Source organism: Cricetulus griseus, assembly GCF_003668045.3.
Source record: "Cricetulus griseus strain 17A/GY chromosome 1 unlocalized genomic scaffold, alternate assembly CriGri-PICRH-1.0 chr1_1, whole genome shotgun sequence".
Taxonomy (NCBI): Eukaryota; Metazoa; Chordata; class Mammalia; order Rodentia; family Cricetidae; genus Cricetulus; species Cricetulus griseus.
In genome coordinates this window covers 802640-827121 of record NW_023276807.1, presented here as the reverse complement: position 1 = coordinate 827121, position 24482 = coordinate 802640, and the positions used below count along the sequence as shown (strand labels likewise).

Below are 24482 nucleotides of genomic sequence, written 5' to 3'. Positions count from 1 at the left end.
TAGCCCTCTAATGAGGAGTGGGGTCAGGGCAGAGAGAATCAGCAGCAGCTTGCCATCCTCTATTTCTGTGGATAGGTCCCAGAAACTCCAAGTAGACAAGTGGAGACCTGGAACCACGGAGATGGCTCAACTCTATGTATTTTTCCATCTACATACCAATGATATTTACTTCATAAATTAGGCAAAATAACAGATTAGCAGGATAAAGATACAACAGAACAACCAATGTAGCGAGTAAACTAAGCGTAACTTGGACACAGCACCGAGGTAAGACAGTAACTGATCAGGTAACTGAGATGGTTAAATGACTAATGGGTGGGTAGCATATAGAGCATGAATATGTTGGATGGAGTGGTTCATTTCCCAGCTGGACAGTTTATGATTTTATCACATCCCTCCGAATAGGACATCGTTCAATATTTAAGCACTTTCGTTTTATAATTTTTCATTGAGTATTTTAGATTGTGGTCAGCCGGACAAAACTGTGTAAGTTTCCCATGGGTAAGACAAGGTTTGTGTATCTGCTTCCCTCTCTCCCTCTGCCATCCCTCCCTCTGCCATCCCTCCCTCTGCCATCCCTCTCTCTGCCATCCCTCCCTCTGCACTCTCCCCGCCACACATACCACTTCCCTTCCCTCTGCCTTCTCTTCCATACTATCTGACTTTGCAAACAACTGAGAATGTTATGAAGCTCATTATGAAGCTTAGCTCTCCACTGGCCAAGACCAAGTCCCACCCCTACTCTGGGACACTGGTTCCTCATCCTAAGTTCTCCACGTTGGTGACCTATCCAAGTACCTCCTGCCTCTGCAGCCTCTGTCTGTATTGTACAAGGCAGGGGTCTAGCAGCCTTGGTTTCACAGTCATGTGGACTTCTACCCACCTCCATCCTTGGGAAAGAGTCCTGGGGAAGGGGGCAGGGCTGTGATTTTTTTTTTGTCATAGTAAATGTGGTAGTTTGAATGACAATGACTGCCATAGGTTCATATATTTAAAGACTTGATCCCCAGTTGGTGGAATTGTTTGGGAAGGATTAGGAGGTGTGGCCCTGTTGGAGAAGATGTGTCACGGGGTAGGGGTAAGCTTTGAGGCTTCATTCCCAGTCTCTCTCTCTCTCTCTCTCTCTCTCTCTCTCTCTCTCTCTCTCTCTCTCTCTCGGATCAGATGTGAGCTCTCGGCTGCTGTTCCAGTACAGTGCCTGCCTGCCATGCTCCCTGCTATGATGGTCATGGACTCGCCCTATGAAACTATAAGCCTCCATTAAGTGCTTTATAAGTTGCCTTGCTTGCTCATTGTATCTTAGAATAACAATGAAGAAGTAACTCAAACAGTTTCAGCAGGGTTTATTACCTGTGAAGTGCAGCTGGCTGGGTGTGGATTGGTGGGATCTGACCCTGGTAGGGGTCAAAGGGCGTTCATGTCCTCCCAGAGCACAAGGGGAGGCTAGAGTCAGGTGCTGGAGTGCAGTATGTCTGCCATTTCAGCACTTGGGATGCTTAGCAGGAGGATAACTGGCAGTTTGGGGCCAGCCTGGGTTCTACAGTGAGTTCTAGGCCAGCAGGACCTCCATTGTGAGACCTGTCTCAAAAGAGGAGGAGGGGTGAGTGAGATGGCCCTGTGGGTAAAGCCACTTGCGTAACCCTAACCACCTGAGTTCAATCCCTGGAACCCGCATAGTGGAAGGAAAGAATCAATTCCTACAAATTGTCCTTTGACCTCCACGAGGGTGCCCACGCCCAACCACCCACTCCACATTAAACAAATGTAAAAAAATAAAAGTGAAAGCATGGAGCAGGGGATGTGTGAGTCTACACTGAATGAACCCTAGTGTCACCTGACTGGCAGCAGGGAATGGACCAAGTCCAGAAGCTGCTGTGGTACCGGAGCACACACAGAATGGTCTCTATGAGTAGGCAGTGCCAGGCATCTGTGCACCAAGATGAGGATGTACCCAGAAGGAGGTGGGACATGAGGGGAACAGCATGAGTGACAGATATAAGAAAAGCTCAGGCCTGGGGTCTCAAAGCCAGGTCTTCTGAGTCTCTGTCTGAGACCCAGGAGCCACAAGTGACTCAGGACTGTGCCAATGCTCAGAGCCAGGCTGAGGCTCTCCCTTCTGGATTGAGAATCCAGAGGGTTAACCTCACCTCCTGGGATGTCACATGTTCCTCACCACCCCCTTGTCTGACACCCATTTCCCCAAAGGAAGGCTTGTCATTGCCGCAGTTGGACTCCTCTCATGGTCATATGGCCCACAAGCTCAGCAACTCTGGTCACAGGCAGTGTCTGTCCTCTGCAGCCACCACAGTGGGAGCTGGCAGGAGAGTTTTCCTGAGAGGCTGATGTGCTGTGATGAACTGAGAATGTGTGACAGCTACCGGGGACAAGCTCATCAATTAGAGCCCTCTTGCCCAAGGGCTTCTGGGAAGGCATGTTGCTGTGAAGGAGGGAGACTTCCTTAGCTCTTCTGGCTTCCCCAGACTTGAGTTCCCAACACTCCTTCTTGCCTTCCTGGCGGCTTCTGTCTTTAGCTGTGAGTGTGTTCACTCTCAGAAGGGACCCTCTCTCTAGAGCAGCTGGCTTGAAGTATCCCTAGGACTAGGGATTTTCTCAGTATGATGGCAATATTTGAGAACCGAGTCTGTGCACAGGTGGGAACATGAACACTGTTCCCCTCTTTGCCTCCGAACCTCGCATTCAGAGGCTGGGACATGCAGGAAATCTTGATCCATGGGGGCTGGCCTTGAAAGTAGTAAGTATAGGAACTATATGCAGGTACTTCCTGTCTGCACAGGAAGTGTAAATGTGAGTATTGTGGGCAGGGAGGAGAACCAGGGCATTGGGTGGTGTACAGAGGCAGCTCTAACCTCAGCTCTCTATTTCTAATCCTAACTTTGCCTCTCAGGCAGGAAGGAGGGTGATCCTCAGCCACTGTCCCCAGGAGCAGGGCTAATGAACACACACAGATGGATTATTTTATGTGGATCAAGTAGGCCACTATCTATGGCAAAGACCAAAAGCAACTCAGATGAATCCTTTTAAAAATGTTTTTACATTTACAGTGTGTGTGTGTGTGTGTGTGTGTGTGTGTGTGTGTGTGTGTGTACATGCCATGACACACACGTGGAGGTCAGAGATAGATTCTAAGAGTTGGTTTTGTCCTTCTACAATGTGAGTCCTGGGGTTCAAACTCCAGTCATCAGTCTTGGTGGAACACACTTTATCTTCTAAGCCACTTTGCTGGCCCAAGATAACTCTGAATTGCATATATTTTATGACAAGGAGTAAATGGGCATTTAAAATTGAAGGAATACAGTAATTCTGGAGACACACTGGTACTGGCCGAGTGAGAAATTTGGAAGCCTCTAACAAGAGTTTCTGAATCATGAACAGGAGATGCTGGTGTTAGGGCCTCAGGAAAAAAAAAAAAGAGGACCGATGGCTTGCCTAACAAAGTGCTAGGCTCAGTTATAGCCCCACATGACCTGTTTGGTAAACAACAAGTATCTCTGGGGTAGTGGTCAGGAAGCAAGAGATGATGGACTGTTGGAACAGAAGCAAGAAGATGCAAGATGGCCTCACCCCAGCCTTGCACACCAGTGTACAGTATTGACATCAATAAGCATGAACCACCCCACACCCTGCCCCTGGCACAGTGGTCTAAAGAAAAGAAGAACTCAGGCCAGGTCAGGAGTGTGTCATGGACTCAAAACCCATCTCTGCATCTTGGCAATTGCTCTGCCTACTGAGAAGTCCTGCCAAGCCTATGGCTCCAGTGGGGAAAGGGACCCAAGCTCAGCTGGGCCACTCAGCACAGTCAGGAGAACTGGGCCTCTCTATCCTCACTGGTCCTGGCCACATGCCAGGGGAGCTCTGCTCACAGAGAGCCTGGTTGGCAGAGATAAGCACCAAGTCCCGGCCTGGGCTGGCTCCTTGCTTCTGTGGAAGTCCATATTAATGGCCGCCCTTCACTTCAGCCTGGTGGCAGTTAATATCCCAGCAGGCAGAAAGTCCAAGTGTGTATGTGTGTGTGCGGCTGAGGGAGATGGCTGGCTGGCTGGCTGGAGCATCTTGCTCATTAGGCATCTTCCCTCCCCTCAACAGGAACTTGCAGCCCCTCCTATCTTTGTGCCTCCAGCTCAGTTCTACAAGCTGGGAGTGGGCAATGGTCGGGAAAGTGCTGAGGAGTTGGACTGCCAGCTTTCTTTCTCATATAGCCCCCTGGGGTGGCTTCAGACTCTCTATGTAGACAATGGTGATGCTGAACTTATGGTCCTCCTGCCTCCACCTCTCTCAGATGCTGAGATTACAGGAGTATGACACCATATCTGGTTTATGTGATGCTGAAGCTATTGAACTCAGCAGGCATTCTACCAACAGAACCACACACCCTGCCCAGAAACAATCCCAGCAGAGAAACACAGTGCACCTCAGTCTCTTTCTTGGACATTCACATTCTGAATGGAGGTGTAAGGCTGGGCACTGGATGAGAATGCCTTTGTGCTCAGCCTCAGTTTAACCAGTGAGTACCAGGAGGCAGTTTCAAGAACAACATCATGACCATACTTCACTGGTACATAGCTCCTTGCTTAGTGTAGTACCTGCATAACCACACAAGGACAGTTTGCTTAAGAAGAGGCTCCTGTCACAGTGGGTGGCTCCCTCATAGATGAGCCCTGGTCACTCTTACTCAGCCCATGGCCCTGATGGTTTCTTAGAGTCTTGGTCCTCAAACTGAGACAGGAAGCTCAACAAGAGCTCAGAAGCCACGCAGAACCTCGGGCCCTATCCCAGACCTACAGAATCAGATGCTATATTTTAACAAGGTGCCTGGGTTGACTCATAGACGCATAACATTGGGCTTAGAAAACACTGTGGTGTCTAAACACTAAAGGAGGTAGAGTACCACTTGGGGGAGATCCAGAAAACAGAAAGTGCCAGCCCAGTAGGGTCAAGGAGTTGGATCCATGGCAGTACTCTTGCCTATAATCTGCCAATGAGGGAGGGATTGGAGTGTGGTTCAGAAGGAGAGTGCTTCCCTGGAATCCACCAATGATGGGTGTGGCTCACAGTAGAGAACCTATGTCAAGGTAAGAGGGAGGTAAGAGGCTGGGGGCTCAGCACAGCAGTGGAGTGCTTGCCTAGAACTTATCTATAAGAGTCTGGGAGTGTGACTCAGCAATGCGGAACTCGCTTAATATGCTATAAGCTCTGAGTTCAATCTCCAGAAGAGAAAGATGAGGGGGAGAGGGGTAAAAGGGATAGGTTCTGCAAGAAAATGAAGTGGTGGGGAGGGTGTGGGTACACAGCCAGAGCCCTGTCTCCCACCACCTACCACTGGGGATCTTCTATTTGTCCCAGCCCACTGGAGCCCTAGTTGTCTGTGCCTAGTGGGCAGAAGCCCAGCCTTGAAGCCCCAAATCCCAAAGTCAGGGCCCTTCTTGCTCACAGCCCTGTTTCTACCCGGAACTTTCATCAGGATCCCCAGGCCGGTGGGGAGGCCCGGCACCTCAATCACTCCTATCGCACTGGTTGCAGGAAGAGAATAGCTTTCAGCTCAATTACCCTCACATTGCAATATCATAACGCTTCAATGAGGCTTTTTAACCAAAAACAAAAAAGCCGTGTCTGCTGCAGGCCGGCTGCGAGGCCAGCCGTGCAGAAGGGATGGACCTGCCCGGCTGACAGCCCCTACTAGGCCCTGTGGATTACAGTACCAGAAAGAACTTGTTCTGATCACCAGGTGAGTCCAAAGCACCCCCAAAGTCCTGTACCCCAGTTTACCAACATGTGCCCTGCTCCTGTTCGTTAGCTGCTGGGATATAACTGACCCATGACCTTTGTTGGGGCAGGAACACTAAACCCCAAGTCCTGTGAGGCACCACAGGGTGACGCAACTCAGAATGTTTGTCTGTGTCTCAATGCTGGTGGCCACCACCTCATGGGTATGTGAGTGCCATTAGATGCCTTGACTTGGCATTAGCCAGTCAGGACTAGGGAGCTAAGTCCCAAATCTGCTATCATTTTAAACCCACTGACCCTTCTGTTTCTTATAGCCACAGCCAAAACTATTACCCTGTCTTCTAGACAGTTAAGCAGAGGCCCAACAAGATGAAAGGGCCAAAAACATATGGAAAAATCCCCAACACTATCACTGGGAATCAGCAGCAAGATCGGCTCCTCTACTCCTCAGGCGTTGTCTTAGTTATGTCTTAGACCCATGATCAAGGCAACTCTTAAAAAGGAAAGCATTTGATTGCGAGATAGCTTATAGTTTCAGAGGTTTAGTCCATCATTATCATCATGGCAGGGAGTACACACACACACACACACACACACACACACACACACACACACACACACACACACTCACGCGAGATACTGGAGCAATAGCTGAGAGTTACATCCTGATCCACAGGCCACAGGAAGAGAGAAACCTGGGTCTGAAGTCTGGAATGGGCTTTTGAAACCTCAAAGCCCACCCCCAGTGACACACTTCCTCCAACAAGGCCATAGCTTTTAATCCTTCTCAAATAGTGCCACTCCCTGATGACTAAAGAGTTCAAATATAGAACCTATGGTGGCCATTCTTATTCAAATCACCACAAGGGTCACACAGGGGTCCCTAAGCCCCTCTTCAACTTCTACAGCACTCACCGTGACCAGGTGAGCCCTGTTCTCGATTGCTTCACATAGACAGGAACCTTTTGTAGTTTGTGACCTCCCCATTCTAAGATAAGAAAGATCAGGGCCTGCAAAGCTAAATGGCCTGGTCATTCAGGCCAGAATTCACAGCAGACCTGCGCCAATTTGAGTGCAAGTCTTCTCTACCTCCTTCACAAGGGACATTTCCAAGTCTTGCAAGTCGAGGAGGACAGGGTCCATCTGAACACTGTTCTCTTGGACTGGATATTCTGACTGCATGCTCCGCAGGTTCTGTGAATCCCCAGAAAAGCGCACAGTCCACACGTGTTTCAGGAATATCATACCATAGAGGCCTCTGACGAGTGATGTTCTAAAGAGGAGGCTGGCCACTTTCCCAATCAGCCAAGGCTTGTCTGCCTGGCCAGCACACTGCTAATGGCCTTGCTGGCCATGTCCCCTCCTTTCATCCTCCTACCCTCCTGCTGGCTGTGGCCGATTTGTTCATGATTTAACGCTCTGGGGCGCTGACCCATGAGGGAGACACTGGGACAGAAGGAGGCAGGGCAGACACGCAGTGAGGTGTGTGCAAGCATGCGTGCTGGCGCAGGCAGAGCAGTCTCTCCAGGAACACGCAGCCAGAAGGGCTCTCTAGGACTGGGGGAGACCATCTAGCACCCCTGGAGGAGAGGCTCTAAGGAGGGTTTGGGGATCCCCAGCTCCTATACCCTGGCTATCCCTCCAGGTTTTCTGAGGATCTCAGGTATGGTTCCCTAACGGGGCATGATCTCCATGTCACTGCCCACACCCATGACCTACCAGAAGCAGTTAAGTCACTCTCGATCCCAGCTCTGCTGTGTGATATAAGTGACTAACTTGATCTCTCTTGGTCCCCATCTTACAAATGGAATAAACCTAAGCCTATTGTGACCCAGGTATTGATTATCTCTAAGAGGTCTACATGATAAAGATGCAGTTCCCAGGGTACTGCTACTGGTTAGTGGCAGAACCTTTAGAAGGCTAGTGGCAGGTCCATAGGTTTTTGGGGGTGCACCCCCAAAAAAGCCTTGGTAGAATCCAGCCTCTCATTTTTCCATTCCTCGTTATGCATGTAATAGCTTGTTCCCACCATTTGGCATCCACCATGTGCCATGATGGAGACAAGAGGCAGTCATTGCCAAGCATGAAGTGTGCCATGTAGACACCGGGCCCCAATGGCATCGGCACAACAAACCTTCCTTTACTTCATAGGAGCATCGCCAGGCACTTTGCTGATGCAACCCGAAGCTGACTGATACCCCCAGGTCACAAGAACATGAGTGAGTGAGGGGCATTCTCCATCCTCATAACTGTCATTTCTCTTGTTAGTCCACCTTCCCTATACTCAGGTCTCCTAGACTTGGTCCTTGCAGGCTGAAAGATGGGCTTACCTTCAATCAGCTGCTAAGTCCCTATGTCCCATGTATGAGTCAAACCATAAGAACAGAGGCTTGGCAGAAAGTGTGGGAGGCAATGGTCAGTGGAGCCCTGCTCTTTCTTCCTCAAAGACAGGGACCTTGTGGGTGGCCAGCCTTCCCATCTTTGGGAGCTCTACAGACTTTGGTAACAAGCTTCAAATAAGGAACCCAGCAGGAAGGGGGTCCCTATTCCTGCAGGAGGTGGCCCTGTACTCAGCAGGAAGGAGCCCTGTACCTGCTGCTCACCAGCATCTTGTACTGTCCCCGAGGCTGCTACAGACAGTGCCAACCTCCCAAGCTCCGGTACCACTGCCGTGCCCAGCTCTGCCGCTCAAGGATGGTGTGCTTGGGATCAGCCCCTAGAGGGGAGACAAGGGCAGAGGAGCCAGGACAAGGTGGCATGGGATGAAGCCAGCCCTGGACTGCTGATTTCCCACTCTGCCCCTCCCTCAACAGCCAAGAGTTAAACTCCAGGTGGTAACTTCTTGGTCCCAAGGACCTAGGTCTCCATTTCTGTTTTAAAGGGTTTCATTGTGGTTAAGGAGTAACCCTACCAGAGTCTCCTGGAGGCCAAGGACTGTGTCATTCATCTCCTTACTGCTTTTCTGCCTTCAGAGCCCCTCTGTGCCCGTGACCTATGGCTGCTGTAACAAATTATTACATATTTAGTTAACTAAAGTAGCAAAATTTAGCATCTTTGAGTTCAGAGACCCAGAGTGGGCCTGGCTGGGCTAAAATCAGAGTGTGGGCAGGGTGCTCTGACGGCCTCAAGGTGGTTCTCAGTGTTGCCCTTCCAGTTCTGGGATGCTTGCTTCCCATGGTTCCTGTCTGCATCCATCTATTTTTTTTTTTAAATTACCTTTTAAATTAAGGTTCAAGGGATTGGGCATCACTATGGTATTTCAACACTTCCATCTTTAAAGCCAGCGGCATGACAACTGCTGCCCCTCCCTTTCTGACCATACCCTGGAGACAACATGGGACCATCCCATCAGCAAAGCCTGGTGGCCAGGTGAGGTAACATGGTCACTAGGTGGGAGTCATCATTTTGCCTACCACATCTTTAAATGATGCCTGTTCTTTCAAGTGAGGCATCCTCCCCCGACCTTGGCCAGTTCTGAACTCAGATGAAACTGGGCAGAACTTGATAAGCTTAGGGGATAGAGCACCAGGGGCCGAGATAGGTTCATATTCATATTTATTTATATTCTCTCCTCCCTTTGTCTCTTCCCTCCTGCTCCCCCTCTCTCTGTCTCTCTCTCTTCCCTTATCTCTCTCTATCATTCTAATGTGTGGGGGTTGATTTGGGATGGGTGGGGGTGTTAGGCATGGAACCCAAGGCCTTGCCCATCTTAGGAGGTGCTCTACTGCTGTGTTCCATCTCCAGCTAGAAAAGACAGAATGCTGCCCGTCCAAGCCACTCTGACTCAGATGAATTAGAGGGGTGGGAATGAAGGAGTGAGCCCCACTATCCTCCCCTGCCCTGTACCAAGGACTCATGCACCAGTCTTGTGCCTGGCAATAGTCACCAGGCTCTCCAAAGCCCCACACTACAGGATTTATTTCCTCAGCCGCTGGTGCCGCCCCGGTCGCCTGCGGACCGTTGGAAATGTCTGTAATCGTGGCACACTTTAGGCATTACTTCCACACCATTTAGGGTCTTCCGCCCCAATGATTGCTGACGAATCGCCTGCATCTCCATCTTTGGGGCTGTGGTTGGTACAATTCTTTTAGGGTTTGCTAGCCCCTGGGTTTAGAAGCCCTGATGGTTTGGGGGGAGGCGAGGCACAAGACATTGCATTATAAGAATTAATTCCTCTGTCCTCCACCTGCCCCAGCCCTGACCAGCAAAGAAAAAAAAATCCATTCCAACCTCTAAGAAACCTTTAAAGATTTTTGTGTTTTCTCATGCGGGCCAGAGATCGGGCTGCTGATACAAATGGCAACTTGGAAGGAGGCAGAAGATGCTGCTCACCTCAAAGAATCTTTTCCTAACCACACACCCTCCCCTTTCCACCTCTAGACTCAGGGCTGTTCCCTGCAGACAGCAAACACCTACAACTGACCCCACCCTGAGTGGATGTTGCAGGGACATGATGCATGGAGACTGCTCTGGGCACAGCAAAAATAGTGAGAGCTGGGATTAGCTGTATGACCTTGGACAAGTTGCTTGTCCTCTCTGGGTTTCCCTAACTATATCACTGGGAGTCTACTTTTTTCACACCAAGTTCAAGGACTTCTTTGAGGCTTTTTATGTTCTCTTCCCCCTTTCTCTCTCTATTTCCTCGACTCCATCAGTTTCCTACACAACTCAAGGTGCCTGCAGAGGTGTCCTAAGCTAGGGAAAGCGTATCTAGACCCTTCTAGGCAGACATCTCTCATGTCACCCACTCAAAGCCAACTGGACTCACAGCAAACATTCCAGGGCACAGCTGCTGATGCTGCACCCAGAATCCAAGTTTTATTCCTGTTCTAAGGACTCCCAATATTGTGTCCCCTCCTAGCAGAGGCTTGGCTGCCTGCTCCCAGGGTTTTGGGCAGCAATAAAAGCCTGGTGGAAGCAGGCATAGCCTGTGATTTCAGTACTTGGAAGGCTGAGGTGGGAAGATTTGGAGTTCAAGGCCAGGCTGCAATATATAAGGCCTTACCTGAAACAAAACAAAACCCTAATGGGTAAACATATATACTATCACAACAGCAGGCAACAAAATTGTGTGCCTTAGAAACAAGGTCACCTGAAGGGAGGAGAAGAATTGGGAGAGCTGTAAGGTGCTGGCCAGGTCTGCTTTCTGACCCAGGGGCAGTTACTCAAATGCTTGCACTGGGTAAGCACTCCCAGCGGGCAAAGCAGTCATCGCACTATGGCACAGCTGTGTCAGTAGCACACTGACTCAGAACGTGGCAGGAAGTGACCAGCACCACTCACATGAGGCTTCATGCTCAAAGTCTCCCCATCATGGATGCCTACTGCCTTGGCCCCACTTTTGTTGCTCTAATCAAACAGCTGAGCATCGGGACCATTATAAAGGAAAAAGGTTGTTTGAGCTCACAGCTTGGCCTGAGGTCAAAAGCCCACTTATGGTGGTGGTCTCTTGGGAGCTGCACAGGGCTCCTGTGGGGACACAGCTACATGCACACCAATGTGCACGTCTTGTTTCTGAGAAGCCACAAGGACTCAACTCTGGCTCCACCCTGATGACCCCACAGAAGCTTACTAACTCCTGAGTCTCCCTTCAAATGCCATGAGCACTTAGGGTCCCCTCTAGCTCTCTCAAATGTCACCCTCTGTGGGGTACAGACTCAGGATGAACAGTCCTATTTAATAATGACAAGAGCTCTGGATGAGTAATGTGGCCACGAGTGAGATTTTTCACCCCTGTCTGGTCAGAAGGCGGCTTCACTGATTCTGAGGAAGCCCGCCTGAGTTTATGGGCAGGTGGCCATGACTGGAAGGCCTGCCTACTGGCCTGAGCCTGAACTACCAAATGGAAAGGCTGGGCCAAGCTCAGGAAGTAAAGTCTCAGCAGGCTGGAAACTGGGGTGGGGGGAGTGCAAAAGCACCCCAAGATCAGGGCAAGGGAAGGGTCTGAGGCTGGATTCTGGTGGCTACTGCTGACGGTAGGAGATGGCTGGGATCAGCCTCCCCTGCTGCATCGTTCTAGGGTGGAGGCATAAGTGTGAACAAATGGCTGACAGAGGACATGCTGCCCACCTGGGGGCTGCATCTTGGAGATGGCACAGATGAACAGGGGCTGGGTATTGGGAAATGACCACACAGTGAGGAAGGACAGGCACGGCCATGTTTCCCGACCCCATCCCAGCTTACAATCTTAAGCTAAAATGGCTTTCTGAGATGTGGTGCCACTGTGAAGTGGCACAGCAGCTGGCTCCCCTAGGGGTTGTAGAGGGGAGTGGGCAGCTAGAAGGGTTCTCTGTGCCATCTCCCACTCTCTGGGGCAAGCCTCTGACAAGGTCCAGCCCAACCCTGTGCCCTCTCCAACAAGGACGTGACCCGGCCAGCAGCTCTCTCACCAATCCCTTCCTGGGTAGGAAGGCTGGCGATGGATGATGGAGGGAACAAGCAGGGATTATTCTATTGTACCTAGTGATTATGCCAGGGGCGATATCTCCCTGTGGTATTATCTCATCTGGAGAGAAGAGTGGGCTTTTTAATAGCTGGACAGGCAGCTCCCACTTAAGGTTATTATAAAGAGAGAAAGCCCAATCCCTCCCCGCTTCTAGCAAGCACCACAAAGTTACAAAGTAATTAAAGGCTGCTGGGGAATCAGAGAAATTATACTAATTCCATCCGCAGAAAGCCTGCGAGAGTGCTGTCCCCTCCTGGTAGGAAACAAGGAGGGTCAGGCGACTGGCAAAACCATCAAAACAGCCCATTGTGCTGTGGGGCTCAATGTCATGGGGGCTGTGGGCCTGTCCCTGAGCTGTTTTGACAATACTTGTTAGGATAAGTGGAAGCCAAGGGCTGAGATTAAGTCCCCATACCCTAGGGGACAGATAGAATGTGGCTCACTGGAGGCTCTTCCAGCATACTCTGTGCCTGTACCCTGCACCTCCATGCAGTCCCAGGCCCTGACTCTGGCATCTGGGATTATCACTGCCTCCTCCTGCCTGGGCACACAGAGCATTCCTCTGGCAGGGAAGAGGCTTCTTAGGACACAGGTTCTCTAAGTTGTTTCCCGAGACTCTTCTTTGACTAGCTTGGGTCCTCAGAGCTTTGTTCCCAATCAAGAGGCCTTGAACAAGACTTTGACCTCTGTAGAAGTACTGACCATCTACAGAATGTATGGACAGACTGACACCCTAAGGAGCAGGCATCTATAGGAACACAGAGCATATTCCAGTTACTTCTCCATGGCCGTGGTCATTTCCCCCTTGCCCTGTCTTTTTGTGTGTGCCATTTCACTTTGATAAGGCTTTATGTTTATTTATGTACATGTGTGTCCATGTGAACATGTGCTATGTGTGCACAGGTACCTGAAGAGGTCAGAAGAGGATGCCAGCTTCACTGATCTCTGATATCCCCTGACCGGTCCAAGGCAATGGAGTCCACCTAGAGAGCTTTCTCCATTTCCAGGAAACCTGAGTTCTGGTACTTCCACACAGAGTTACAGTCAAGGGCCACCCTTGACTTTTCCAACTTTTACAACTCCATGCTCAACAACTTCATAAATGAAGATACTGAGGCTTGGAGTGATTACCAAGCCATCCAGTTTGAAGTATGAACTTGCATGTGTGACTCTATCACAGGGCACCCCAGCAGGGACCCAGGCTGTGTGTTACAGCCAGACACAGGTTCTCCTGAAGCAAAAAGACACCAACTGCTCCTGGTTGTAGCCTCCTGGGACCAAAGATTTCCTAATCCAGCCCCACCCAGGTCTTCTCCTACAGGAGAAGGCAAGGCAGGGGGCCTCCTGGGAGAGGAGACCATTAAAGGGACAGGTAGCGACCAGACAACAGCTGGACTCCAGGCACAGGGCATCGGGCTGAAGTCTTCCTTCCCTTCTGTATCAAGGGTCTTTACTGGATGAGTGAGAAGCCACAGAAGGAGTCCTGGCATGTACCCAAGCATCCCTGGTGCCCTCAAGCTGGCTCTACAAAGTCCCTGCTTCATTTTCATGGCACAGGGCTACAGTCACTGCCAGTCCCTTCTGTGAGCCCAAAGACTCCTGGCTAGAACTGATAAAGAAACTGATGTCACTAAGAACATTATTGTCTTTAAAACCAAACAGTCATTTTAATGACATCTGGCTTCCTGCATCTTGTGGTGTCCTCTTTCCTTGTGTGGAGGGTGCAGGAAGGGTGGCTATGAGCCTGCCCATGTCCCACATACACGAGGGAGGAGCTATTACATGGGTCCTTGGGGAATCGGTATCCTTGACTTCACTTCCCTGGATGGAAGATAGAGCAAGAAACCTCTGAGTGTATGGCTGGGTCAAGCTCCCTGGGCTTAGTTCTGGGCTCACTGTTGTCCTTCCCTGTAGTTAGGAAGCAGGAGGAGGTGGCTAGAGACAGGATGGAGGCAAGCCCATGGGGGAGATTGGTCATCTACTTCTCACTCCACTGCTAGGCACCAACAGCAGTAGCCTCTGGGTATCTACTAACCCACAAGCCCAAGGGGCATCACAAGTGCTATTGCAGGGTCCCCAGCTGCAGGAGGACACCAGTGGGGCTGAGCTTTATTGCACAGAGCCGGTAGTGGGCTCTGGGTGAACTTGCCACAAGACCTCATTGACCTGCCTATAAAGTATGAAGACAATTTGACCTCTTTGGGGTAAACCAAGACACAAGGCATAGTGTTCCTGGTCCCTTTCCTTATTCTGGCTTAATCAGGATCCCATCCCTGCAGGCTGCAGCCAGTCATAGACAGGCATACAAACACACACAAAGATGTGAATGGGTGGTGTTGAAAGTCCTTGCAGATTCCACTCCTAGGCATATACCCAAAAGAAGCACATTCATAAACAAGGACATCTGTTCAACCATGTTCATAGCAGCACTATTTGTAATAGCCAGAAACTGGAAACAGCCCAGATGGCCCTCAACCAAAAATGGATAGAGAAAATGTGGTACATTTACACAATGGAGTACTACTCAGCGGAAAAAATCAATGGAATCTTGAAATTTGCAGGAAAATGGATGGAACTAGAAGAAACCATTCTGAGCGAGATAACCCAATCACAAAAAGACAAACATGGTGTGTACTCACTCATATGCAGATTTTAGACATAGAGTAAAGGATTACCAGCCTACCATCCACACCGTCAGAGAAGCTAGTAAACAAAGAGGACCCTAAGAGAGACATACATGGTCCCCTGGAGAAGGAGAAAGGGTCAAGATCCCCTGAGCAAATTGAGAGCACAGGAAGAGGGGGAGGGAGCTATGAGAATGAGAAGGGAAGAAAAGGAAGGATGCAGAGGTCATGAGGGAGCAGAAAAGTTGAGTCAGGGGAAGAATAGAAGAAAGGGTATGTGATAGGTAGGGTTTTAGTTGGGGGTGTTAGGGGAGGATGGGGAGGGAGAAGGGAACTGGGATTGTCATGTAAAACAATCTTGTTTCTAATTCAAATAAAAAATGATTAAAAAAAAACAAAGAAAGTCCTTGCAGGGTGGAATAGTGCTGGAAACAATGGGGCAGACTGCACACATACACAGGAGAGGGACACTGCTATACACAGTGGTATTGTAGCAGTGACTCACTTGGGGACTTGGAGAAAAGGAAGTTCAGCATATTCATCCTGGCCTCATCTATTAATGTAAAACTCAAGTCTTCTCTTGTTCAGAGCTGCCATCAGTACGAAAGGATAGTCAGAGGTCCCAGAGAAAGATACATATTTGTGTGTGTATACATATTTATGTACATGTGTGGGCACAGAAGCCACCGCACGTGTGTGGAAGTTTGAGGACACCCTCAGGTGTCAATCCTCACCTTCTACCTTGAGACTGGGTCTCTATTGCTACCTGCCTCATCCACCAGGCTAGCTGGCCCCCACACTTCTGGGGCTTCTCCAGTCTGTGTCTCCCATCTCACTGTAGGAGCGAGAGCTGCATTGCAGTTGTGTTCTACTATGCTCAGATTTACATGGGCTCTGGGGATTCAAACTCAGGTCCTCAAGTTTGCATGGCAAGTGCTTTTACTCACTAAGCCTTCTGTCTCCCATGACCCAGATGACCTTGATGGGAGTATTTAAATTCTCTCTCTCTCTCTCTCTCTCTCTCTCTCTCTCTCTCTCTCACACACACACACACACACACACACACACACACACACACACACACACCTCCTTAGAACAGGTGGCAGTTGGATGCTGCTAACCCAGTGCTTGCTGTCTTGGCTGCAGCAGGCTGTGGCATGCACTTCTGTTGAGATAGGGGAGTCCCAGGGATCTGTCACTGTGCTGACAGAGGGAGGAGACCAAAGCCACGAGTGAGAGGGTAGGTGAGAGCTGTGGGGCATAGAGATAGCGCAGGCTGCCATCTTGGGGAGCCAGCTGCCCCACTGTGGCCAGCAGAGTCCCAGGCCAAGATGATTTATTGCTCTCGCTCTTCCAGATCAATAGGCCACCGGCTACAGATGCAGAGGGGGCTGCAGGCACTGTGGCCCCGACATATAAATTAATACAGCCTGTCAAGGGGCTGCCTTCCCTGGCGTGGGGGAGACGACACTATCCTGAGTAAAGCTGACACCTTGGAGGGGATAGCAGCATGTGTCAGGAGGAACCCCACCCCCACCTCTCCTGCAACCTGAGGATACAGTTCATAAATCATTCACAGCTAACTTGCACACTGAAGGCACACTGGGGTACTAAGACATTGGCCTCCTTGGCTTCTCACATGTTCTGGGCTCATACTGTCACCACCTTGTGACTCCCTAAATGCTATAGCATGAAGATTCTAAGAACCAGGGACTGACAGGCACCAAAGACTGCCAGCTTGGAACATAACTAGTTTGATAACGCAGGAGGAAATGAGGAGTAGGGTATGAACAGGTCCCCATCCCAGGTCAGGGCCATGTCTGCTACTCTTCACATCTATACGAGCACCATAAAGGAACCTCCACCTCGGAAAGACACTCTGGCTCGCAAAGTCCCTGTATAAACTCTCCGTCCATCTTCATGAATGCCACTAGACACAGAGGTGATACGGCTCTGCCTATTGTGTGGGTCATCCATGGCGAGACATTCACTGGGCACCATGCACATGCTAGGCCCTGGGTTGGTGCTCAGCAGGCCCAGGTGACCAAGCCTCATCTTGCTCTACTGGTGGAGACAGATATATAGATGGTAATGGTCAGAGCCATAGCCACATGCCAGACACATGTTCATCCTGGTCCCCATGCTGTGCACTTTGCCTGCATACCACCATCTCCTTGGGTTGCTACAAGAATGAGTGTAAAGATAGGCCATAAGCATTTCCATTCTGTATGTGGACAAATGTCAGCTGGCCCAAAGTATTAAGACCAAATCTGGCTTCTCTTCAAGGTCTCTCTCCTAGCTAAGGCCAGTTCTGAGCCTTTCTATCCTTGGCCCCACATCTAGAATGGGAACAGCACCTGGAAGTAGCATCATGTTCCTAGTGTGATGGTTTGACTGAGAATGGCCCCCGTAGGCTCATATATTTGAATGCTTGGTTCCTAGTTGGTGGATTGTTTGGGAAGGATTAGGGGTGTGGCCTTGTTGGAGGAGGTGTGTCAACAGTCATAGACTTTAAGGTTTCAAAGGCCCATGCCATACCCAGTTGTGCATCAGGATGTATGTTCTCAGCTACTCCAGCACCATGCCTGCCTGCCTGCCTGCCTGCCTGCCTGCCTGCCTGCCTGCCTGCCTGTCTGACACCATGCCCCCTGCCGTGATGACCACAGACTCACTTCACTGTCTCAGCTACTTTATCATCACTGTGCTAAGATACCAAGACAACTTATAGAAGAAAGCATAGAAGACACTTACAGTTTCAGAAGGCGAGTCCACAATCATCACCAGTTGCCTTAGTCATGGTGTCTCATCACCGCAACAGAAAATCAAGCAAGACGGCTTGCATTGGCTGATGCTCCCCCATCCCATCTATGTACAAGGTCCAGGCAGTGAGTAATGGTCCTCTGTCCTTATTAAGTGACAGAACAGGTCCCCAATAGGACCCCAGGCCACTCTCTGGTAATGACCCTTTTCTTGAGCTCCTGGGCCTCTTTCACCTCCTTCTCAGCCTCTTCACTTCACAACTGGCCACCTGAAGTCACAGCTGACAAAGATCTCTGAGGGATCCAAGTGCTGCAGAGACCTGAGCAGGGGCCAGGGAAGCCTACTTTCAGCCTGGCTTTGTCTCCATTTGTCTCTTTGAAGTAGCTTGGGGACTTGTAAGGGATCTATACTCCTAGTCCTCAGGTACCATCTTGCCTCAGCAGGGACTCCAATATGGGTTAGAATTCACTCTCTGTGAAATTCCAGTACATAAAAAAAGATACCAAAAGATTCCAGGAAACACATGATATTAGTTGCCTATGCTAATGGACTCCTATACATCCTAATAGGACCTAGCAATACCCCCCCCCACACACACACACAAATACACACACGTGCTCCCGTTAGGCCACACACCCAAAGCCGCCATAGCATTTGCTAACTGGAGGCACAGTTAGACATTACTCACTGGTTTCTCCCTTTATAAAATGGCCTCTCCTGAGGATGAAGATCTCAACGTTATTCAGCAGCATTTAGGCTAAGAACTTCTCCTACCTACATGAGCGTAGGTCCAACAATCCTATTGGTGACAAATATTGTCATTCATCTTCTAGAGAAGATGGCAGAGCTCAAAGCTGGGCCTCGTGGTGCAGGCCTGTAATTCTAGCTATTCGTGGGCCTGAGGCAGGAGGATTGTATGGTCAGAGACTAGCCTGGGTCACTTGGTGAGATTATTTCAAAATAAAAGATAAAGGGGGTCTGGCTATGTGTTAGTGTTAGAGCGCTTGCTTAACATGTGCAAAGCCCTTTTAATCAGACAGACTGACAGAGGCATAGGGGGTACAGGGAAGAATGAGAATGGATATGAATAGAGAGAGTAACTCACTCATTTAAAGCAGCATAACTAGAAACTGGGGGAATTCCCTGTCCTGCATGCCCAAGTCATCTAAGGGCCCCCCGCCCAGTAGCTGGTCAACAAATGTTTGTTGTATTCATGACAAAAAAAGAAAAAAGAAAAAAGAAAAAAGAAAAAGCATGCTGAGGATCAGGCTTTGCAGATCCAACCTGGGCTTTGAAGGCTCAATTGAGTTGGACTTTAATGAGCTAGAAAGGTAAGTGTGGGAATAGAGAAAGACAGGCAGGCAGCCTGAACGTACTGAACCAGCCCTCCATTGATAGGAGGATTCAGCTGAGTGAGATGGAAGGTATGTTGTGACCAGATGGATAAAAGCCGGAGCTGCCCAGCTGAGGAGGCTCCACTTGTGCAAACATCAAGGACACAGTGTCCCCGAGACTCCAGGGAACTCTTGATTGCTTGTCCCGGAAGCCACCAGCCCTTCTGGACTTCTAATCTCATACCTACCCTCCTGCCCAAATACCCCAGCATCAGGGTCACCTCCCCTGGCACTCTGCAGGACTAAGAACTGGCCTCCAGAGAGGAGCAGACTGGGCAGTGCTGAAGGTCAGCTAGGCAAGTCAGGCTCCCTCGCCGAGGTAGTGGAGCAGTACCGCTGGGCACAGACACAGGCAAACACGTTTCAGCAAATTGGCAGGCCATAAAAGTCTATTACAGCAAATCAAACAGCAGTCAGCGTGACAGCCATTAGGCTGAAATGAATACACGGGGGCTTAATGAGGTCTGTCGAGGCTGGCTTGGTGAATTAAGTTGCCAATTCTAGCCGGATTTCCCTTTTCTTTACGGACTTGAAAGCATCCGAGCTCCCTCGTTAGAGCTTCGACAAGTGAATTGCAGGGCCTTTCGCCCTGATAAAATGGATAATTACACAGAGAGCCGCTTAGCGAGGGGAGGAGGGTGGGCAGGAGGGAAGACAGCACAAACAAATACAAACACACACCTGTCTGCTTTCTCCTGGTGGAGAGGCTGGACCCCTTAGGGGCACCAGGCACAGGGCTGGGCAGACTGGGGGATTGAGCCACCCCACTATTCCTGACCTCAGGGACTGAGGTCCCCAAGGGCATCATGGGCTGCTAAAGGTTTTCATACTAGGCAACTGCTCTCAGCATCTTTGAGAAACCCTCATGGTCACCCTGTGAAGTTCTCCAAACCTAGCTGGGCACAAATGTCACCAGCTTGCATATTTCTAGCTTCCCCCATGTGGTGGCCCTGGCCTGTAATGTGTTTGAGGCCAGCCTAGGCAACTTCACAAGACCCTATCCAAAAGTAAAATTTAAAAGGATGGATAGAACTCAGCAAGGACGGGTCACTGTCGTGCTTAAGTGTGGCTAGCCCCAGGACCCATATACAAAATCAGAACCCTAGACCAGCTCTCCTTGATCTACTGAGGCAGAATCACATTGGATGAGAAGTACCCGGGGTACTGAGAAGTTTCCCGGGGAATTCTGCTGGGGCACTAGAGGACCCCATGGTTCTGATACACTGTGACAGATGTCTGGAGGTGCATGGCTCTCCTGCATGCTGTATGCACAGGAGCTCAGTACATCCTTGGAAAGGCCGGGGAGTGGCCATGTGTCAGTGTTACAGCAATGCTATTCTGGCCACACAGACTAGGTATCATCAGGGCCCAGGGTTAGGGACACTGAGGTTAGGAAGGTAAGAGATTTGGGACAGTGGCTTAAATGCTCATAGAGGAGTTGAGTGGATAGATAGAGGCAGTCTAGGAATTTTTCCACCATCTCTAAAGGAAAAGGAAGTCGTTGGAAGTAAAGAGCATCCCCTGCTAGGCTCTACCCTTAGATTCTTAATAGGCAAAGTCCTGCTCAATCCCCTAGTTGAACAGCTGTATCTCCCCTCCCTACTCTACACACACATCAAGCGGACAGACAGGCTGTGGCAGATCTGAAGTCTTACCCAGGCAGTTTGCATGACAAGGACAAGAGGCTAGGCCCCTTGTCTCTACTGTCCTTCCTCCTACTGCTATCAGATCTACAGGAGCTACCTCCTCCAGGAAGCCTGGGAAGACCCAGACTCTCTGGCAGTTAGTTACCAGGAACTCATTCCCAGCAGGGTCTGTGATATGCCTGCTTCTCCCTCCACCCATCACCCTGTTCTTCAGTCTCACCCTGCTCCCATTCACAGGCCTCTGCCATTGAACTTGTCTCTCCGGTGGACCATGGTTATGTCCAGGGTACCTTTAATGCAAGCAGAGAACTATGGTCTCCATTCCAAGCCAGGGGCCAGCGCCTGTGCTTGTTCCCTAGCTAGGGCTTGAGCCAAGTAGCTCAGGTGACCACACCAAGCCCAGGCTGGGCCATGCCAAGATGTCTGGTTCTCCATCTAGCTGATACCATATGCCCTGGACACACTGAGCAGTCCCGAAGCCAGCATCAAGTATCAGGCCACAGAGTGACCATAGGTGTCTACTCACAAGCAAGTGAATTGCACAGGCCTCCCTCCAGCACTGTGTGCTCTCAGCACAACTCTCCTCACCAGGTATCTATCTCACCTCGTCATTCTTATGTGACAAGGAAGACTAGACCTAGAGGGGTTAAAGACAATGCATGGGCAGGGGTGTGTTCTGAGGCTATTTGCCTTGGGCCTGACATTCTGTTTCTGCAGCCTCTCAGGCCTCCTGAGAATGAGAGCCACACAGAACCAAGCCAGGGCAGACACTGGACAATCCTTGCTAATTAAATGTACAACGGTGAAAGCCAAGAGACTTGGAGGACCCCAGGGGTGGGGGTTCCAGCAGGGGTGTATTCTGCAGGCTGCCTTTCTGCAGGATGAGAGAGGAAAGAGTTGGCCTCCAGCCCAAGGCCTGGGAAAGAGGGACAGGACTGCTTGTCCTCTTGCCACTGCTCCTGCCTGACATTCCCTCCCCAGGGAGGACAGAGGACAGCAGGGCCTGCCAGGATGGCAGCTGAGCAATGGGCACAAGGCTCATTAACTCTGAGCCATGCCCTTGGCTTCTGAGTCCAGGCTTAGAGTGCAGGCTGGCACGTAGAGCCCCTTAATTGAATTAGGGGCACTTCCAAGTGAGCGAGAGCCAGAAGCCAGGCTGCTATCCCTAGGCATGTCAGGGTACTGTGCCCCTGTGCTGATGAATGTCAGCTTTCTCTCCTGCCATCCTGTCCCAGGCACCCCTGGACAGTCCCAGCCTTACAGTTGCTCTCCTACCCTCCAATTGGCACAAGTGTTAGGATCCTTGGATCATCATTGAGTGATAAGGGCCAGGACCTCTGGGTTGTGAGAGATCCCTTCATCCTTCTGGGAGTCTTTGCTGCCCCAGAAGTTAGGGTCAAACTTACATCTGTGTGACCTTGGGCAAGTACCTCTCCCACTTGAGTAAGCCTAGGGAATATTCTTACCTCTTTTTGTTCCCCAGTGACAGGTGGCATAGAGGAGTTAGGACTCAAGTGTCTGGCGCCAGTCTGCCTTTTCAGAAGACTCTATCTCCCATCATTTCCAACCCAGCTGCCGCCCCAGCTAGAGCCCTGGGGGCGACCTTGAGGGACACCCAGTTAGAAGCTCTTTATCAGTCTCATCAGGGTCTTCTCATAGGTAACTGCCAGCCCTTAAGACTTCCATAAGCCACTGTTGTGAGGGACAGCGCTCGAAGAGAGCCCTGGTGCCATCGGGAGCCAGCTTATTAACGAACCGTTTGTAATGCAATAATTTGTACTTCTCAATTACCAGCGATGGCTTGATTTTACACGCATGCACTCATGCAAACATATTCAGAGTACACAGAACAGAAGCTCTGGGGAACTGCAGGCCAGACCACACAGCTCGGGACTTGCAAATTCCCCAGGCCTGCAGGGACCAAATTCTGGTCAAAGCAAGTAGAGTCTGGGGTAAGGCCTTGTCTAAGACCCACAGCAGGCTGCAGGTGGAAGGGAAGAGGGCCTCCCCAGTTCCTGTTCCATTACTAACTGCAGATGGGGCTGAGCTCTGCCAGGGCAGGCCTTCTCTCAGGCCTTAGGCTGTACCAACTGGCCCAGCCATTCTTTCAACCACAGGATGGTTGGCTGTCACTGGCCCCAAGTGGAATCCGGGCTAGCGTGTGGGCAGGGGACAGTGCATCCACATGTACTCAGAGATCACCATTCATACCACCCAGCTGGACTGAAGAACAGCTGTGGTCCTAGTAACCATCCCACACATGACCTAGAATGTTCTTACCTCAGGGATGCGCACACTATACGGCTGGTTGTGGAACGTAGGTGCGTTGTCGTTCACATCTCCAACTTGGATATTCACCTTCCGTGTGATCACCTGGGGAGAGATGTACAGGGCTCAGCATTGTCACTCCCCTCTGGCCTCTCCCCACCCATGCAGCCCAGGGACCTGCTAAGTCCAGGAACAGCCCTTCTAGGTCCACAGGGCCCCGGGGGACACTCACCCCTTGGTGATCACTGACGGAGAACTCCACTGTGAACTCAGACTTAGTCTAAAAGAAGAGGGAGGGAGGGAGAGGGAGGTAGAGAACAGAGTTAGAGAGGCCCTGGGCCTGGCCCTGGATGTAGCTGCAAGGGACTGCCCAGGACCTCATCTGGGCATGATGTCCAAAGCGGTCCTGAAAAAGCTAGCGCTGTGCCTTGAAAGCAAATGTGGAATCTAAATCCTTCCTGAAGATAGCCGAGTGGCAAAGCCAACAACCTGGGTGCCATTCTTGGCTGTGCCTCCATATGATTGTGCGATGCTGAGCAAGCCACTAAACACTTCTGTAACCACGTCCTGAGATGGAGGAGAGGACATGGCCTGGGGATGTGTTCAAACCCTTTCTTTCATTTGCAAAAGACTACCACGATCGTTGCTCTAGAAAATCTTGACTAGTCCACCCCACAAGAGATGATTCCACAAGAGATGACCTCATGGTCGCTTTTCCTCTTGCTTACCCAGTGCTACTCCTGGCTCTGAGAACCCCCATCCAACCCACTCAAGCCTAATGTTCAATACAGCCCTGGTAGAGAGCTACCGCTATGACAAATGGCCCCAGCAGAGGTAGAATGGAGCCTTGGAAGAAGATCGACCCCCCAAAAATGGTGAGCCACCCTCTTCCATTGACTGCCCCTGCTCCTCCAGAAAAGGACTGAGACTAGGAAGTCACATGCCATACCTCTCTGTCCAGAGGCTGCCGGAGCCACACCACACCAGTGTCAGGCTCCACGGCAAAGAAGCGGGAGGCCTCCTCCCCAGATACGCCGAACACCAAGGGGTCATTGTCCATGTCTCGGGCCAGCAACTGGGTCACAGAAGAACCTGGAGTAGTCGAATGAGAGAGGGGAGGACAACACAGAGGTAAGGCTCATTGCTTTCTACCTTGCCCAAATGATGGGGCAACCTTCAGGGCACAGCCACCTTATAAACTTCCAGGTCTTCCAGAGGCCAACAGTCATCCCTCAAACGTCCTCAGCATCATTGCACTGCAACCCAGGCTCTCCACTTCTGGACACCTGTCACAGGGTGTACACAACTATAACACAGATCCGTCTTTCACCATGTTCTGGGTATGAAATGGACAGCTGTGACCTTTCCGACTGTAATCTGGAGACTTTTCCCAGGTGGTCCAGAAGAGAACAGACCTCTGATATTCTTATGCCCAAAGTTGAGTACCTAACTCAGCCCTAGCCAATCAAAGTGTTCCCTCTCTGCATCATGATGACTGGCTCAGGGATGAGCATGTGACTCAATCAAAGCCAACTCCAGGGCTCGTGCTCTCATTCCATTGGGTTGTTGAGAGGGACCAGTTTAGCACCTACAAGAATAGAAC

At 50.5% G+C, this 24482-nt stretch overlaps 1 protein-coding gene across 6 annotated transcripts in view; it reads right to left on the bottom strand.

Moving 5' to 3' along the window:
- Cdh23 (cadherin related 23) overlaps positions 1 to 24482 on the bottom strand; it is a 332359-nt gene that overhangs the window by 253540 nt on the left and 54337 nt on the right. For all 6 annotated transcript variants that reach the window (XM_035452205.1, XM_027388310.2, XM_027388311.2 and 3 more), the window contains exons 3-5: positions 23829 to 23971; positions 23112 to 23159; positions 22892 to 22984 (exon numbers count right to left, since the gene is read on the bottom strand). In XM_035452205.1, coding sequence (XP_035308096.1) covers positions 22892 to 22984; positions 23112 to 23159; positions 23829 to 23971 — 284 coding nt within the window. The remainder of the gene's footprint in view (positions 1 to 22891; positions 22985 to 23111; positions 23160 to 23828; positions 23972 to 24482) is intronic.